A 19,924-nucleotide genomic window follows, 5' to 3' on the forward strand; every position below is an offset into this window, starting at 1 on the left:
TGAAAGAATTAAGTGGGTTTTTTTTTTTTTTGGGGGGGGGGGGGGGGTTTAACAAGTGCTCTGAGCGCACTACAATCTACACTGGTGTTGCTTTGGTTTGTTGGCTACCAAATTTATATACATGTATGTTTTATCACTTCAGAGTATAACTTTAAAATGTAAATTACAAGTGCTCTGCAAAACATGCATTACTATCATCTTACAACAAAGTCTCATTACGAGGCAAACACTGCTATGGTCAACAGGATGCTAGAATCTATACATATTCCATTCAATACAGGTTAGTTCAGTTCTTACAGCTTGCTGTTACATTGACATTCCTAAAGTTGTTATGCTGAATGGGACACCTTGTAGAAATGAAATCAAGTTAATGGAGCTGGATTGTGCCAGATAAAGAACAATGGAACACATTGATGAGCTGATTTGTTTCATATTCAGGTACACAAAAGCTCAACACATGTTGGAATAATATGGTGTAGGCTTACATTGGAAGTGACTGTGAATTAAACCATTTGCTATCTGTATGTGACACAAGAAAACATTGGCTTGTTAAGTAGTGATTTATTTCATTGGCTGAGGTCACAAAAGACAAATCTTAAACCAGTGAAGGAAAAACAAAAAATCAATACAGCATACAACTACATGAACACTAGTTTTGCATCAGTTTTTATCACAATCATAATGAGAGTTTCTCAGTTTGAATTTTGTTTTAAACTTTTTAAAAAACAAGATCAGTACTGCTTATTTTGTTGAATTCTGCCATAAACAACAAGTAGGCCAGATTTTTTTGTTCAAACTAAACATAAATAATTTTCAACAATCTTGCCATTAATGTGTCTTTACATAATTTTATTTGTATAAAGGCTAATCTGTCAGATGATTAAACAAACATCAGCAGGTTGAATGTTTCACATAATCAGAGGTTAATAAATAATGTGTCAACTCAGGTGATAGCTTAGCAGTCAAGAACAAAGATAACACACAGTGGAACAGGGTGGACATTCTCTAAGGAAAGATGAGAAATGAAGCTGATATGTTTTGAACCATGAGTCAGCAAAGCTAAGCTAATTGATTTCAAAAGCTATGATATTGCTTGTAAACCTGAGATGAACTACAACTGAGGAAGGACTACTTCAACAAGAGGCCAGACACAATCGTTTGTTGCATTTGTAAAATCCTGTTACACTTTACTTTAGTTTTGGTCTCATCTTATCTTACTACAGTACACTTTACTTTAGTTTTGGTCTCATCTTATCTTGCTACAGACGTTACTTCAAAAAAAGAAATTACATCTTACGCATTTCATGTCTCAATCTAGCCATGCATGTTAATCAAATGTCAAATGGTTTTGATATATTGACATAAATATAAGCTTTGTTTCTATAACAAAGGACAAATTAAATTTGTTATCTTAGCAAATATTTACAAGTTACTTAATACAGAGAGTATTATAGAGACACAATCATAAAATATTTGAATTTGAAAAATAACAAAACAATACAATAGGCAGCATTTCTTTCTGCTTTGATAACTACAAAGATTTTGGAAAGTGGCAAATAATGAATTTCTCTCTGACTGATCTCCATGTCAGTGATGCTATTTCCCAACAATATTTATTGGCCATTTTAAAATAGAATTCTTTGACTCTAGTATTGGAACAGAATGACTGTCATGCCAGGAAATTGAATACCTTTGAAAACTAAGAGCAAATGAGAGCCAAAAGAAATGGACAAAGAAATGAAATCCTCAAATTAAGAAATACTGATGTCTTTTTGAAATGAATGCCAGCTCAATGGATCCAATATAAAATAATATAATGGTGAAAATTGAATACAAATATTAAGTGCCATTGTTCAGTTCTAGTTTCAATGGATGTGACACCTACAATCAATGAACTTGACACTCACAGAGGTCAAAACAATAAAATGATCTAGGGCATGCATATTTATTTAACTGTAGCAATGTACATAAATGTTTAGATGAGTTAAACAGAATGATCTTGCTAGACATCAGTGTCATTACACTTTCTATAAGATAGATAGATTCATGAAAGTCTGATTATTAAGCATAAACCCTATCACTTAAAAAACAAAACAAGCCAAAAGTAACAGCACAACATATTTCCATTGTCAACTTGTGATGGTATTATTCCTTGCAATATTTAAAATAACTACCATATTTTCACGCATACACCCCAAACAAATTGCAAAATTAGTAAAAACAAAATTGTACAAACCACACCCTTATGTACCCCTGCATGTGAAGAGTTGATTTATGACCATACTGCTGCTGCCAACATGCTTCACTTATTGGAAGAAGACAGTGAATATGACACAAGTTTTGAAAAGGCTTCTCTAACTGTAGTGAAGACAGTGACATTAGTGAGACTGATGATTGATTGCGAATATAATTACATGCATTGTAGTCTACACATTTCGACACTACCAGTATTGACAAATTAGTTTAGTTGCTTACTTACATGTAACAATTGAGTACTGGTATATTAAATTAAAGATTTTCTGTTCCATTGGTACTTTTTGTTTTCTTGAGGTTTATAATGAGATGTTCATAAAACTTTCCAATGTGCATTTCACAAACACACAGCAAACTATAGGAATAAAGACCCATCGGTATGGCCATAGTTTCGCTATGTTTATGAGCAAAATAAATTTTTTATACCCTGCACCTTTGTATACCAGACTCAGCTGCCATTCGTTTGTAAAAACGTGTATAACCCACGGGTAATATGCGCGAAAATATGGTATGTTACTATTTAAAAAATAAATATATAACTATCCTTATGACACGATTCTGTTTATAGGGACAACATTAATAAAACATTATTGAAATTATAGAACAATTAATATCTGTGACTAACAACTAATTAACTGATTGTAAACTGTTATAAATATCAGCATGAAGAGATCCTTGATGTAAGTGAAACATAGTTTATCGTTCTCCTTTGTTATAACACAAATAATGCTATCAAGGACTAGAGTTATAAGGAGTTGTGTTTCAACAATTTGCTGACAGAACTTACTCATTTCAGGTTGAAGGTAAGTGAAGCACTAAAGATAACTATTAAAAAAAAAGTTTCAGCATGCCAAATACAAAATGTAGATAAAGCTTAAAAAGAAAAAAAGCCTCACACACTGGATAAGAATTTAGCATTGTCATAACTGAAAACATTTCATTTTTGTTGTCACAAATTTTTTGTGGTTTGTCTCCAATTCAATAATGTCTCAACATTTAATGTTACAAAAAAAAAAAAAAAGGATTTGGCAGTGTGCTAAAAGAGAAAATAAAATGAAATAAAAATCTCAACAAAATCTTCAGGTTTTTGTGTCCTAAGATTATACATAATACGCAGATCTCAGTGGTGAAGTCCAGCAGATCAATTTGTATTTAGATGCCATCTTACTGTATACTGTGACATTATTATATAATTCAACTCAATGAGATAATGAAAGTTATTCAGCGGAATATTTATCACCCCCGCCACCATACCCTGACCTAGTTCACAACACAGGACATACACACTGAGCAAAGTGAATGAGAAAGGCCAAGCCTAAATTATAGAAGCTTCATTCTGGACCAAAGCTCATCTGTCCAGCACCTCCCTTCTTCACGTATCTCCTGTACATCTTGTACCGTGCACTCTCTGCTAGTTTAGATTTTGTTTCCTCTTCTTTCTTAGCTTTCCAATCCTGTATGTATTATAATATGGACAATTTCATGAACAATTTGCATTTGTAAAATAAGTTTATGTAGCACCTTCAAGCTTGTAGGCACTCAGACTCATGATAATGTCTTCGTAGTTATAAAATAAGTTTATGTAACACACAAGCTCTTCAAGCTTGTAGGTACTCAGACTCATATTATGTTACTTTAATTGTATTTATAAAATAAGTTTATGTAACACACAAGCTTTTCAGGCTTCTAGGAATTGAAACTCATATTATGATATTTTAATTATATTTATAAAAAAAGTTTATGTAACACCTTCAAGCTTGTAGGCACTCAGACTCATATTTTGATAATGTAAAAGTACTTTTACAAAAAAATGACATTAATTTGATGACTAGAGTGTCTTCTCGCTCCCGACAACAGACAAGTGTGTGAGGATTGACTGTTGATACCGGTGTTAGAGGCCATCGTTCCTGTATTGGTGTTTTGGAAGTCCCTGTAGCAGCTATCTTTCTACGCATCAGCCTGGAGTGAGGCCTTTTCTCTCCGACGTTGGATACTGCTCAGATAGGCTTTCTCTTTCTTTGCCATATGACACACTCTAAGTTTTAGTTTACATCTTATGTTTATATTATAGTATATCATATTAATAATAATAATAGTATTAGTTGATCTAGCTTAACACAGTAAGGCACTTAGACCATGGAAACCAGGTTATCTGTAATGTCAGTTTATTAGTGATGGCCGTGCTATGGGCCACGAAGGGGAAAGGTTAGAGAGATATGTGAAGGAACGGAAAGATGAATATGATAGAGATAGGGAAGAGGCGAGGGCAGCGGAAGAGGCTAGGAAGAAAGAGGCGAAGGCAGAAATGGCGGCTAGGAAGAAAGAGGAAAAAGCTAGGTTTGAGCGGCAGGAGAAGTTGAAGAAAGAGGCGAAGGCAGAAGAGGCTAGGAAGAAAGAGGAAAAAGCGAGATTTGAATGTGATGAGAAGGCCAAACGCGAGGAGCACGAAAGATGGAAGGAAAGAGATACCAAGGAGTCAATCAAGAGGAAAGAGGAGTTGGAACTGGCTAGGCTTCGATGGACGAACTATATATATATTGTTATGACCCTATTGGCGGCGCAAAAGGGTTAACTATTGGCTCAGCTGACACACACGTGAAACACTCAGGTCAGCGGGGCCATGGACAAGGGACAGTACTACGATTACACGATTACACGCAAATATGACCAATGTTATGGTCATGTGATCGAAAGCCTGCGTGTACGAGTGACAGTGTGTTGGAAAGCGGCAGTTCAAGACCGGAGAGCGTCGAGACCGGGACTGTTAGTCGGCTATGAAGTCGGTCCTGGTCGAGTCCTCATGTGTTGATGTACAAGTCCAGAAAGAGAGACGGTAGAGTTTTGTACGGTGATGTACAGAGTGACATTTCAGTTGTTGATGTGTTTGATGCCAATCGTCTAGTATTGGCTGTTATCTACTTATTCACTCATTATTAAAGTACCCGATATTGTGAAGCTCTTGTTGTCAGGTTCTTGATGTGTTGATGTGTTGTGTTGTGTTTAGCAGTGTTTACGGAAGGCCTGATTAGGAGAGAGAGGATCCTAACACTGGTGTCAGAAGTGGGATTTCCTATGGCTTCTGTAAAACTGCTAAATGAACTGAATCTGAAAGAACTGAAACAAGAGCTGAAATGGCGAGGACTGAAGTACTACGAAAGGAGCAACGAAACTCTTAAAGAACGTCTCCGGCAAGCCCTAGTGGATGAAGAGGAAGATCCGAACACGTTCCTCTTTGAACTCGAACCTGATGTGGTAGAGCTCTTGATCACATTTCAAGAGCAGATGTTGGCTGGCTTTCAGAATGTGATCAAGGGTGACTCGCAGAAAGAGACAGGTGAAGAAACAAGAGAAGAGACCAATAGTTCAACCAACGCTTTTGCTACAGACGTCCATGACGTGAGTGCCTCCATCAGCCAGACAGAACATGACAACGTTGTGTCTTACCTCAAGCTCGTAGCTGAGGACATTAAAGACATCTGTCAATCTGCCAGTGTTGATGGGAGGAACTCGAATCCTGATGGCTGCACCAAGATGTTTGGCAAGAACTTTGTGTGTCGAGCTTTGCAGGAAGAACGCCAACACCAAGAAACCCATCGGCAAGGTCTGCACCCAACAGACGTTTGTCCAGCTGCCCAGACCAGAGAGAGAAGTCCTGATGGTTTTCAGAAGAATTCAACGATACCTGATGCAGAAGTTGGTGGACCCCTGCAAACTGAAAATCATCGACAGGGCCTGCACTCAACAGACGATTGGTCCGCTGCTGAGACTAGAGAGAGAAGCCATGATGGTGGTCCAGGAAGTCGATTGGAGGCTAAAAATGATGACGTTAGCCACAATTTCCCCTCTTGTGAACCTGAGACCCAACCCCAAGTCTTTCTCTTCAAAGCCCTATGAAGAAACCTGATAGGCCAACGATCTTGGCGACCCCAGTCCTGACATCTTATCCCTCCCCATGTGCTGGCTGGCTGCTCTCAGTAGTGAGCGACCGAAGAAGACGACGTTTGCTGAGTCCAAAGTGCATGGTGATGCAACCACGACGTCAGTGCAACCAGGTGAAGGTCAACTGGAGCAGAAGGAGAAAGAGACATACGCAGACTACAGCACAGATGGCTCCATCGAGATGGCAATATAAGCCCATTGTCGCCCCCACCGATAGACCTCCTCCTGCATTGATTCACCTCCACTGCCCATGTCGTGTGCTAGATTTTGTCCGGGACGGACAAATCTGAGAAGGGGGCAGTGTTATGACCCTATTGGCGGCGCAAAAGGGTTAACTATTGGCTCAGCTGACACACACGTGAAACACTCAGGTCAGCGGGGCCATGGACAAGGGACAGTACTACGATTACACGCAAATATGACCAATGTTATGGTCATGTGATCGAAAGCCTGCGTGTACGAGGACACAGTGTGTAGGAAAGCTGCAGTTCAAGACCGGAGAGCGTCGAGACCGGGACTGTTAGTCGGCCATGAAGTCGGTCCTGGTTGAGTCCTCATGTGTTGATGTACAAGTCCAGAAAGAGAGACAGTAGAGTTTTGTACGGTGATGTACAGAGTGACAATTCAGTTGTTGATGTGTTTGATGCCAATTGTCTAGTATTGGCTGTTATCTACTTATTCACTCATTATTAAAGTACCCGATATTGTGAAGCTCTTGTTGTCAGGTTCTTGATGTGTTGTGTTGTGTTTAGCAGTGTTTACGGAAGGCCTGATTAGGAGAGAGAGGATCGTAGCAATATATATATATGTGTGTGTATGTTTCAGAAGACAAAACATTTCAATTCTGTCTCATTCCAATGCATCTTTATATTATATGCAACATACTTTTTAAAAAATATTGTTTTAAAAATTTTGTAGATATAGTTTACTTTTAAATAAATTGAATTTTATGTTAAACATGGTCAAACTGATGACAAAATTAACATTTTTAAAAGTGCTAATAGTTTTTTAGATGTAAACTTTGCAGATGAACAGACAGATAGGAAACCTTGATATACAGTATAGATTTGTGATAAACTTGACAGAGGGACAGATATATATAGAAACCTTGATATATAGCATAGATGGTATATATTTACCTTAAATAAATCTTTAATCCATAATTTTTTATGAAGATAATCATCTATTTCATGTTCTTCTATCATCTGTAAAACAAAAATAAAGCTTAAATAGTTGTACAATTATATTCTTGACATCCAAAAAGAAAATGCTATTAAAGGTTCCAGACAAAGTTGTTTTCGAAATGTGCATATCCAGTTAACCTTTGATGGTCCGATGATTATGGAAGAAAGAGCGTGTTGGGTTATGAAAAAGTCAGATCACAAATGGCAAGCTGTACTTTAACCCTTTCAGTGCGAATTATTTTGATCGAAAAAATGAAATTTTCAAGGGGGGTAGAGTTACTAAAACAACTATAACTTTTTTATTTTATTAAAAAATCTAACGTATTTGATTTTATTTCAAAGGAAAATGAATGGGCTACAAAAGTATAATAAATAAAATAAATTATTCAAACAATTTTTTTTTCATTAACTTTAAACTAAGTATGGAAAACGAAAATATTCAAGAAATTCATAAAAAAATTGATATACTGAAAGATTTAACCTTTTAATTAAACATTTAATCCATAAATATTGAAAAATCACAAAACTAAACACATTTTATCACCTTAAATTTCATAAAACATAAACAAATGAACTAAGAAATTGTATTATTTACATTTTTCGGGTCCCGGGAAATAAACTAAAAAAGTGGAACCATTAACATAATGTTGTCTATTTTTTTTTTAAACGTGTTGGTACTGCATCAAATTTACTATCAAAACAAAGAACAATCACTCCCGCATCCAGGAATTAAAAAAAAGGAGAGAGAAATAAAATGTTTAACATAAAAAAGATAGTGAAATAAATATTATAAATCAAGTTACTCGCTGAGAGTAACGCTGCACCGACCAGCGCTAGCAAAGTTTTTCGCTCATAGTAACACCGCACTGAAAGAGTTAAAGAACTTCGCAGTGTTTTTCAGGAAAAACTGTTCTAAAATTTGTCTTATCATAACAGAAAATATTTCTTAAATTCCTATATTTTTCAAAATCCAATTTTTTAGAACACCTCAGTAAATCAAATCACATGACATGGAAGATTTCCAAAAGGGGGATAAGTCTTTATATAAAATGACTTAGTTTTACTTTTGTAACAAAAATTATTATTCATTTAGTGGCTACAGTTTTCAAAGACAATAAAATATTAAGAATTGTCTGTACATAATGTAACCCATTTGTATATATTCAAACAAAACAATGTATTTATGTGTGTTGCAAACTCACGTCGAACTGACTCTGACTAATGCCTAAATTTTTCCTAATTAGATAAAGCTGCTCCTCCTTTCCATACTCTTCATGTTGTACGTTGAATTTCCAGACCCATCGCACCCACCAGACAATGTACATGGCTATATGGTAGGGGAGCAATACAAGCTGAATCCACAGCACATCTGTCACTTTGGGCTTCTGGTAACCTCCCCTTCAGACAGAAGAGAAAAACACATTTTAAAGCACAAGCAAGAAATTTAGGTTGATAGATGACCAATGGCAAAGATTTGGTTGATTTAGGTTGCTCAACATTTGGTTGGATACCTCTAGATTTGATTTATCTGGGTACTAATACAAATTGAATCAAAGTTAGAAGTAGGAAAATAAATTATTAGATCAATACAGTGTTATGGCACGATTAGGAATTAGTTATTTGTTTCGAGAATAAGAGGAAGTTTTTACTTAGTGACGATGACGTGATATAACATTAAAAAAGAACTCTCTAATAGTCGATAAAAACAAGACGCTTTTCTTATCGACATGGAAATAAGGATTTTATAGACGGCTAGAAGGAGATGACATTCAACAGTTCCCTTCTTGAGTATTAAACAGGTTGGATGATCAACACTAGCGTCGACTACCTTTATCGGTTGTTGGCCTTTCGCCTGTGTTTTCTGTTCCAGCATTAAGTTTGGTGTTTCCTCCAGTTGAGTTTGTTTTGTATTTCAAGTACTTGACACCACAGAAGCACTTAACAACAGTTAGTAGTTCCTGTCTTACTACTCTCTTGTAAACTGATGAACCAAACTTCACTTAACAACAGTTAGTAGTTCCTGTCTTACTACTCTCTTGTAAACTGATGAACCAAACTTCACTTAACAACAGTTAGTAGTTCCTGTCTTACTACTCTCTTGTAAACTGATGAACCAAACTTCACCTAACAAAATCTTTTCAAAGGAAATTGTGCTTAATGTATGATAGATCAAGTATTACAATTTTACAAATTTAAAAAAATTACTCAGTTACCGTACTCAGATGAAGAAGGCGAGATGGCTGAGTCATTAAGTGCTTGGCTACCAAACCAAGGGGCCCAGGGTTCAAATACAGGGATTTTTTTTTTTCAAAATCTTTTGGGTGCCTCTGAGTCCCACAGCTTTTACGGATACCTGATGTTAAGAGCAGGGGTGTGTAAGATGTGAGATTGTGTGTGTGTTTGTTTATTTTATTAGTTGGTTTGTGAATTGTTTTTATCACGGGATTTTCAAGGGGGGGGGGGGGAGAGGGGGGGACAATAAGGTTTTCTAGCGGTCAGTCTAGCAGTTGGAGAGCTGACCTGGTCTGAATAGGGTGCTTGTGATTATTATCAGTTGTTATGCCTAGTGTAAAGAGATGTTATATTATTCTTGCTATGTGTGTCAACGGACTACTTGGGGGTAATATTATGTGTGACATTGATAGCCTTTTGTTAAATGAATCTAGTCTAAGCGCCCTGTAGTATTAATTCGGGCACATTTAGTATTTCAGTTATTGATGATTATGCATTCAATATTATATGTGTAACTTGCAGTTGGCTGTAAATAAATACTAATTTCATACTCCTTCGTTGAGTGGTACTTTATAATATTTATACCTGTAAAGGTCTGCTTGTGAGAATCATACCCTAGACTGTCGAGCTATATGTCTGTAGTAAAGAACTAATCCCCAGTCCTTTACATTTGGGGACCGTGAATAACCCCGGAGTTCCTTACACCTGACATTAGTTGGGGAAAAGCAAAGGCCAAGGGCCATAGAAACATTATTTGCTCCATAGATTCAAAGGTTTAAAAGTGAAACTTTACTTATTTTCAGCTATATAAGTAGAAAAACATTAACCCATTCCATTGTTGGGTGCTAGTGGCTGAGTGGTAAAGCACTTGGCTTCTGAACTAAGAGGTCTCTGGTTCAAATCTCAGTGAAGGCTGGGGTTATTAATTTTAGAATTTCAAAGGACACTGAGTCCACCCAACTCTAAAGGGTACCTGACTTTAGTTGGGGAAAGTAAAGGCAGTTGGTCGTTGTCCTAGTCACATGATCAAAGAAACAGATGACTTTTATATCATCCGCCCCATAGATCGCAAGGTCTGAGAGGGGAGTACTTTACTTTTTTTAAAAAATTCTATTGTTGGCTACTAAGAAGAGCACTTTACCTTATATCCATTTTTTCTTCAATTATTTTTCTAACTGTTGCTTCTTCTTCTTCCTTCAATTCTTCCTGTAAAAGATGAGATTCAAATGATTACAACTTCAGTGATTTTATCTCTTGACATTTTAATAGTTTTATGACTCACTAGATTGAACAAAATATCAAAGACATAAACTAAAAACAAGAGTTCAAATATTGCCAACAAAATGTATAAGAATTAATAGATAAAGTGTACAAAAATCAATTCCAAGTTTAAATGTCTATGTGTTAAGTTATTGAGTTATTCTAAGACTTTTCTAAAAAAGATCCATGAGTAGAATCAGAACCTCTCAATTATTAGATTATTAAACTATCATAATAAAAGATTTCACTTATTACAGACTTTAGCAACCAATGAGAGCAGTCAGGTGTGCCATTTTTAGCAACCAATGAGAGCAGTCAGGTGTGCCATTTTTAGTAACTTTATTGTTTGCTTCTATTTGTACAAGTAACTATCTGTTTAATGACTGCTTCTACTGACATGTCACTATCTGTTTAATGACTGCTTCTACTGACATGTCACTATCTGTTTAATGACTGCTTCTACTGACATGTCACTATCTGTTTAATGACTGCTTCTACTGACATGTCACTATATGTTTAATGACTGCTTCTACTGACATGTCACTATCTGTTTAATGACTGCTTCTACTGACATGTCACTATCTGTTTAATGACTGCTTCTACTGACATGTCACTATCTGTTTAATGTTTGCTTCTACTGACATGTCACTATCTGTTTAATGACTGCTTCTACTGACATGTCACTATCTGTTTAATGACTGCTTCTACTGGCATGTCACTATCTGTTTAATGACTGCTTCTACTGACATGTCACTATCTGTTTAATGACTGCTTCTACTGACATGTCACTATCTGTTTAATGACTGCTTCTACTGACATGTCACTATCTGTTTAATGACTGCTTCTACTGACATGTCACTATCTGTTTAATGACTGCGTCTACTGACATGTCACTATCTGTTTAATGTTTGCTTCTACTGACATGTCACTATCTGTTTAATGTTTGCTTCTACTGACATGTCACTATCTGTTTAATGACTGCTTCTACTGACATGTCACTATCTGTTTAATGACTGCTTCTACTGACATGTCACTATCTGTTTAATGACTGCTTCTACTGACATGTCACTATCTGTTTAATGACTGCTTCTACTGACATGTCACTATCTGTTTAATGACTGCTTCTACTGACATGTCACTATCTGTTTAATGACTGCTTCTACTGACATGTCACTATCTGTTTAATGACTGCGTCTACTGACATGTCACTATCTGTTTAATGTTTGCTTCTACTGACATGTCACTATCTGTTTAATGTTTGCTTCTACTGACATGTCACTATCTGTTTAATGTTTGCTTCTACTGACATGTCACTATCTGTTTAATGACTGCTTCTACTGACATGTCACTATCTGATTAATGTCTGCTTCTACTGACATGTCACTATCTGTTTAATGACTGCTTCTACTGACATGTCACTATCTGTTTAATGTCTGCTTCTACTGACATGTCAATATCTGTTTAATGTCTGCTTCTACTTACAAGTAACTTTGAACCATGAACTGAGTTTCAAGATCAAACAATATGAAAGTGTGCTAACTTATGGCTGCCATACATGTAACTAATTCATATTATTTGTTTTATTGTTGTCAAATAAAGCAGTCTTAGAGTTGTTACCTTTGTTTTAGTTTTATTTTTCTTTTTGTTGTTTAATAAGCCTTCAGATCGAGCAATGTCCATAGCACGAATACGATATTTCTGATCTTTGCACAAATAATTTATAGCTGTGGTGTAATTATTCCAATGGCTGAAATACTGTTAAAAACAATTTAATTATATTCAAAGTGTTAAAAAGGGGGCATTTAATTAATAAAACATATCTACATTAATCTTAGCAAATATCTATTAGTTTAGGCAGGCAATGATCTAATTTAAAGCATTGATAACAAATTTGACTATCATTAACATATGTAAAGTTAACTTAATCTAGTTTGAATGTATTGACAACGACAATAAACTACCTGCACTATAGAAATGACTGTGATAGACACTGCTATAACTAAACGAACATCAACTTTGGGAGTCACACGCCTCTTGTAGTAGCGATAGTAAATGGAGTAATATTCATCTGAAATAATCATAATTTTTCAGTTCAGTACTTAATTATTCTTATGATTTTACTTCATTTATTAATATGTGTTCTTAGCATCAGTAAAATGAGTTCTGTATTGTGGTTAATTTTACTGATATATTACATAGCTTTTATTTGAATAAATTTATAGCCCATACAGCTGTGCTGATATAATAATTCCTACTCTATAATAGTTATGCAAATATACAATATTTTGGAAAACATAAGTCTATAAAAAATATTAAAATAAAAGTTAGTTTTTAAATCATGCATTTTCTTTAACATAAAAAAAAAAGACATACCAAAACAACAAACAGTTGTATCTTTAAAGTTAGAGACATACAAACCTGGATTATCTAACATGTAATCATAATCATTGCGTTGCTCTTCATCACGTAATATCTGTAAGTAACATTTGAAAATTAATGACAAAAGTTTCTAAAACAAAGTGTGGTAACCACAGGTGATGGCCATACAGCGTTTATAAATATATTATATACTGCCATATAGCGTTTATAAATATATTATATACTTCCATATAGCGTTTATAAATATATTATATACTGCCATACAGCTTTTATAAATATATTATATACTGCCAAATAGCGTTTATAAATATATTATATACTTCCATATAGCGTTCATAAATATATTATATACTGCCATACAGCTTTTATAAATATATTATATACTTCCATACAGCGTTTATAAATATATTATATACTGCCATACAGCTTTTATAAATATATTATATACTTCCATACAGCGTTTATAAATATATTATATACTTCCATACAGCGTTTATAAATATATTATATACTTCCATATAGCGTTTATAAATATATTATATATTTCCATATAGCGTTCATAAATATATTATATACTTCCATATAGCGTTTATAAATATATTATATACTGCCATACAGCTTTTATAAATATATTATATACTGCCAAATTGCGTTTATAAATATATTATATACTTCCATATAGCGTTTATAAATATATTATATACTTCCATATAGCGTTCATAAATATATTATATACTGCCATACAGCGTTTATAAATATATTATATACTGCCATACAGCTTTTATAAATATATTATATACTGCCAAATAGCGTTTATAAATATATTATATACTTCCATATAGCGTTTATAAATATATTATATACTGCCATACAGCGTTTATAAATATATTATATACTGCCATACAGTGTTTATAAATATATTATATACTAAGACTTAATATTTTTTGTGTAAGTCAAGATCAGTTTCAATGTGAAAATTGTCACATTTTCTTTACCTCATAAGCATTGGCTATTTTCAGAAACATTTCTGATGCCGAATCTTTGTCATCCTGTAACACAATGTAAGAAAAAAATCATTACATGACTAGTGAGCTAAAAATACAAGTTTGATCACAAGAGATGAGTTTACCCATCTGTAAGAAGAAGCAGACATTCGTTGGGTAAAGTAAGAATAATATCGGTCAATGTGATGAACAGAATATGTCCTGTCAAATGTTTGTTTCAGGAAACAAAGTCAATTCCACTTCTCTGTCTACATGAATTAGTCAGTTCCACTTCTCTGTCTACATGAATTAGTCAGTTCCACTTCTCTGTCTACATGAATTAGTCAGTTCCACTTCTCTGTCTACATGAATTAGTCAGTTCCACTTCTCTGTCTACATTAATAAGTCAGTTCTACTTCTCCCTGTACATTAATAAGTTAGTTCTACTTCTCTGTGTACATTAATAAGTCAGCTCTACTTCACCCTGTACATTAATAAGTCAGCTCTACTTCTCCCTGTACATTAATAAGTCAGCTCTACTTCTCCCTGTACATTAATAAGTCAGTTCTACTTCTCTGTGTACATTAATAAGTCAGCTCTACTTCACCCTGTACATTAATAAGTCAGCTCTACTTCTCCCTGTACATTAATAAGTCAGTTCTACTTCTCCCTGTACATTAATAAGTTAGTTCTACTTCTCTGTGTACATTAATAAGTCAGCTCTACTTCTCCCTGTACATTAATAAGTCAGTTCTACTTCTCTGTGTACATTAATAAGTCAGCTCTACTTCTCCCTGTTCATTAATAAGTCAGCTCTACTTCTCCCTGTACATTAATAAGTTAGTTCTACTTCTCCCTGTTCATTAATAAGTCAGCTCTACTTCTCCCTGTACATTAATAAGTCAACTCTACTTCTCCCTGTTCATTAATAAGTCAGCTCTACTTCTCCCTGTTCATTAATAAGTCAGCTCTACTTCTCCCTGTACATTAATAAGTCAGCTCTACTTCTCTGAGTACATTAATAAGTCAGCTCTACTTCTCCCTGTACATTAATAAGTCAGTTCTACTTCTCACTGTACATTAATAAGTCAGTTATACTTCTCCCTGTACATTAATAAGTCAGTTCTACTTCTCCCTGTACTTTAATAAGTCAACTCTACTTCTCCCTGTACATTAATAAGTCAGTTCTACTTCTCCCTGTACATTAATAAGTCAGTTCTACTTCTCTGTGTACATTAATAAGTCAGTTCTACTTCTCCCTGTACATTAATAAGTCAGTTCTACTTCTCCCTGTATATTAATAAGTTAGTTCTACTTCTCCCTGTACATTAATAAGTTAGTTCTACTTCTCTGTGTACATTAATAAGTCAGCTCTACTTCTCCCTGTACATTAATAAGTTAGTTCTACTTCTCTGTGTACATTAATAAGTCAGTTCTACTTCTCCCTGTACATTAATAAGTCAGCTCTACTTCTCCCTGTACATTAATAAGTCAGCTCTACTTCTCCCTGTACATTAATAAGTTAGTTCTACTTCTCCCTGTACATTAATAAGTCAGTTCTACTTCTCCCTGTACATTAATAAGTCAGCTCTACTTCACTCTGTACATTAATAAGTCAGTTCTACTTCTCCCTGTACATTAATAAGTCAACTCTACTTCTCCCTGTATATTAATAAGTCAGTTCTACTTCTCCCTGTACATAAATAAATCAGTTCTACTTCTCCCTGTATATTAATAAGTTAGTTCTACTTCTCCCTGTATATTAATAAGTCATTTCTACTTCTCCCTGTACATTGATGCATCAGCTCTACTTCTCCCTGTACATTAATAAATCAGCTCTACTTCTCCTTGTACATTGATGCGTCAGTTCTACTTCTCCCTGTACATTAATAAATCAGCTCTACTTCTCCCTGTACATTAATAAGTCAGTTCTACTTCTCCCTGTACATTAATAAATCAGCTCTACTTCTCCCTGTACATTAATAAATCAGTTCTACTTCTCCCTGTACATTAATAAGTCAGCTCTACTTCTCCTTGTACATTGATGCATCAGCTCTACTTCTCCCTGTACATTAATAAGTCAGCTCTACTTCTCCCTGTACATTAATAAGTCAGCTCTACTTCTCCCTGTACATTAATAAGTTAGTTCTACTTCTCTGTGTACATTAATAAGTCAGCTCTACTTCTCCCTGTACATTAATAAATCAGCTCTACTTCTCCCTGTACATTAATAAATCAGTTCTACTTCTCCCTGTACATTAATAAGTCAGCTCTACTTCTCCTTGTACATTGATGCATCAGCTCTACTTCTCCCTGTACATTAATAAGTCAGCTCTACTTCTCCCTGTACATTAATAAGTCAGCTCTACTTCTCCCTGTACATTAATAAGTCAGCTCTACTTCTCCCTGTACATTTATAAGTCAGCTCTACTTCTCCCTGTACATTAATAAGTCAGCTCTACTTCTCCCTGTACATTAATAAGTCAGCTCTACTTCTCCTTGTACATTGATACGTCATTGAGTTTTATAATAACAAAAATTGTAAACCTTTTACAAACATTTTAGTTTTCAAATTGTTATGAAACCAGAAAAAAAATCACCTGTTTTCTGTGCATATCAGGATGCCATTTTTTGGCCAGCTTTCTGTAAGCTTTGGTGATTTCCCCCTTAAAAAACAAACAAAATACATAATATACAAACAAAGTTAAAATCTTGAAAATCTATCAATTATTCAAAGAGTTGAAGGAAGAATTTTAAAAACATTTTTTTAAATGAGTATTTAGAAAAAAAAAACAAAAAAACTTTCAACAGTTTACGTTTATAAATGTAAAACAAACATTGCTACATCTTATGGAACCAATTGAGAAAGTTATAATCTGAAAGTAACTTTAAACAATAATTTAGATGTCTTTACCTTTGTCGCATCTCTGGCAACATTAAGTACTGAAAGAAAAAAAATGTTAATTACAATGACCATAATAAATACTCATTTCTTTTTAAAAGACATTCAATTATTATTATATGTCTCTTTAAAAAAAAAGCTGGGAACTTATAAAGAATGAGAATAATGTGTCATTAGTTGCTTTATAAAAGACAAGTTACTTGATCTTGAATGTGTTAAGATGAATGTGTATAATGCATATATAAATATATAATATGGCTATATGTTTTGTTTTGTATCCCTTACCAAGCTAGAACATTTTTAATTGCTTGACAGTACATCCCTCAAAAGAACTAAATTTAAAATTACTATTTATAAATTTATAATATACTACTCAACTCAACTTGATGATTAACAAAATCAGTTTGATATATATATATATATAGATCTAGTCAACATAGAGACTAGTCTAGATCTAGGTATGGGGAAAAAAAACAGAAAAGTGGAGTAGAAAATGACCTAAAAATTTAACTTTTACATTTCTTTTTTTTTTTTTTTTTACACAAGTTGCACTTAGAAATAGATTATACTTTATTATTGAAGTATAAGATTAAAGATGCGTTATATTGTTTAGACAAGGGCTTTTAAAATGCTTTATGAGGATTATTTTTAAAAGTTAGTTATGTTTTGTTTGTTTACTTATAATGAAAATATCACTTTTTTGTTTTCACCAATACAGAAGTTAGGATATTGATGTAAGTCTTATGTGGTGCTTACAAAATGTAAAATGCCATTGAACAAAGAAAATAATGGTCATGGAGTTGCCATAGACAGTTTTGGTGACAGTCTATATAGAATTTTTTTTAACAAAAAAACAAAAAAAAAAAAACAACATATCAGACTTTGTAACGCCTAATATTCTGCATATATTCAAATAGTTTTTGTGTACTAAACATATATATATATGCACAAATTTTAAAGCGTGCTTGAAAAAAAAAAAATTGTTTCAGACAATTTCGATGCCACTTTTAAATATTATGTTATTTTCTGCCATCACAATGACGCCATTTTGTCCACACCTCACTGACATTTCTTGAAGCTCAAGACCTGATAATTTGTTTATTTCCTTCAATATGTGTACATTCTAAACAAGTTTAGTTCATAAACATAAATGAAATCAGCTTTGTGAGATAGAAATTTACTTCTAATACTACATCTACTATTAAATTTCTTATTTAATAAATAGATCTATCGTCTACGAAACTCAATTTTAACTTTTTAAACTTTTGAGCTGGGGGTGTGTCTCGCCAGTCTTAGCCAGCGATAAACTCTTCTCCCTCTTGTTCCATGTCAACCAATGTTAGGTTAAAACGCCACAAAAAAAACCCTACCTTTGTAACTGTTAAACATACAGTCATAATTTAAACACCATTGGAAAGTTCTGTTAAACTATTTTAATGATGTACTAACAAAAAATTGTGTTTTCAAAGATAATTTTTTTATTTCACATCCCTACTAGATCTAGATCAGATCTAAATTCTAAAAGTAAAATCTAGTTCTATTATACTTATAACTTGACTAAGACTAAGATTATTCTAGATTAAATTAGTCTGATTAGCAAAGAAATTCTGCTGTCTGTCATCTTCATCTCGATCTATATATACTATTTGTGAGTATTACTAAATATAGATTAGATGTTATCAATCTAATCTAGAACTACACAGTTAACACAGGTACACTGCAAGTATGGATCTTGATCTACCATAAAAATGAAACATGTATTGAAACAATTTTTACACTTTTTATTCTTCTTCACTTCTAGTAGTTCTAGTCTACTGTCAGTCACAGACACAGTCTACAGTACTTAAGACTAAACAGAACTACTACAGACTACAGAGATTACTAGATCTATAGATCTATACTATAACTGTAGTCTGTAGTAAAGTAGTTATACTGAACTGTACTCTGACTATAGAGTTTATAGACTAGTATTAGTATAGTATAGATAGGTCTGTATTAGACAGAGTAATAAAGTCAGTATCAGTCATAATCAGTAAGTCTGAGTAAGTCTAAGACTAAGCCTAAGCCCTAAGTTACAACGTAATACATGTATTACTAAGTATATAAGTAGATGATAGGAGATCTAGAATCTAGTCTACTAGATCTATATTACTATTACTTAAATTTGAGAGTAATGCTTAAAATTACCCTCATAACAATTTTCTGTGCCGCAATACAATCCTTCTATAAATGCATGAGCAGAAAACATTAAAGAGGCCCAAATAAAAAGACAAATCAAATGTTTTTGAACAGTCGATATCATGTTGATGTTCAGAGCAACATTAGAATATATGTGTTACTTTGTATGTACACATTCACAAAGGCGTTCTCCAGCTTGAAAAAATTAGAAAGTCAAAATTGGTCATATACGTGGACTGGAGGAAACAGATGGCTCTAAAGCAGAATCTATAGAATCTACATCCAGATTATTTTTTAAAATATAGAGATCTATCTTATTTTTAAAAATTACTTCTAGAATCTATTTTTAAATTGTCATTTTTAAATCAGACCAAATTGAATAGATCTTCAGATAATGCTCCGATTAAAAAAAAATATTAAAAGTTTAAATTTCTTTCCAGCCCCTCACCTCCTTTTTTTTTGGGTTGCCAGAAGGATTCATTTCTTCACTGCTATGCCTCTATTTAGAGACATCTTAAGTTTATTCCCCTCCGAAATAGCCCATGTTTATATTTATCATTTACAAGTACCCCCAACATATCCATTCATTAACAGCTACAGCTGAGGGCTGGACT

General features: G+C 33.9%; 1 protein-coding gene across 1 annotated transcript; it reads right to left on the reverse strand.

The window, feature by feature from the left end:
- Positions 1-541: 541 nt before the first annotated feature.
- LOC106078112 (dnaJ homolog subfamily C member 25 homolog) lies at positions 542-19,518 on the reverse strand. The gene is made up of 11 exons (XM_056043545.1): positions 19,320-19,518; positions 17,145-17,173; positions 16,831-16,896; positions 14,243-14,296; positions 13,287-13,341; positions 12,830-12,936; positions 12,486-12,623; positions 10,750-10,814; positions 8,579-8,774; positions 7,332-7,397; positions 542-3,707 (listed from the first exon to the last, which is right to left on the reverse strand). Exons 1-11 carry the CDS (start codon positions 19,432-19,434, stop codon positions 3,585-3,587), a joined length of 1,014 nt encoding a protein of 337 aa, XP_055899520.1. The 5' UTR covers positions 19,435-19,518; the 3' UTR covers positions 542-3,584.
- Positions 19,519-19,924: the final 406 nt, after the last annotated feature.

The sequence above is a fragment of the Biomphalaria glabrata genome, chromosome 10 (genome assembly GCF_947242115.1).
Source record: "Biomphalaria glabrata chromosome 10, xgBioGlab47.1, whole genome shotgun sequence".
Lineage (NCBI taxonomy): Eukaryota > Metazoa > Mollusca > Gastropoda > Planorbidae > Biomphalaria > Biomphalaria glabrata.

What these genes read in the sequence shown, in the direction of transcription:
- LOC106078112 (XM_056043545.1), bottom strand. Translation starts at nt 19,434, where the DNA reads ATGATATCGACTGTTCAAAAACATTTGATTTGTCTTTTTATTTGGGCC. An exon ending in CAGTCATTTCTATAGTGCAG is followed by an intron (nt 12,624 to 12,829) that starts GTAGTTTATTGT and finishes TGTTTTTAACAG; the next exon opens with TATTTCAGCCATTGGAATAA. An exon ending in GAAGAAAAAATGGATATAAG is followed by an intron (nt 8,775 to 10,749) that starts GTAAAGTGCTCT and finishes TTCTGTCTGAAG; the next exon opens with GGGAGGTTACCAGAAGCCCA.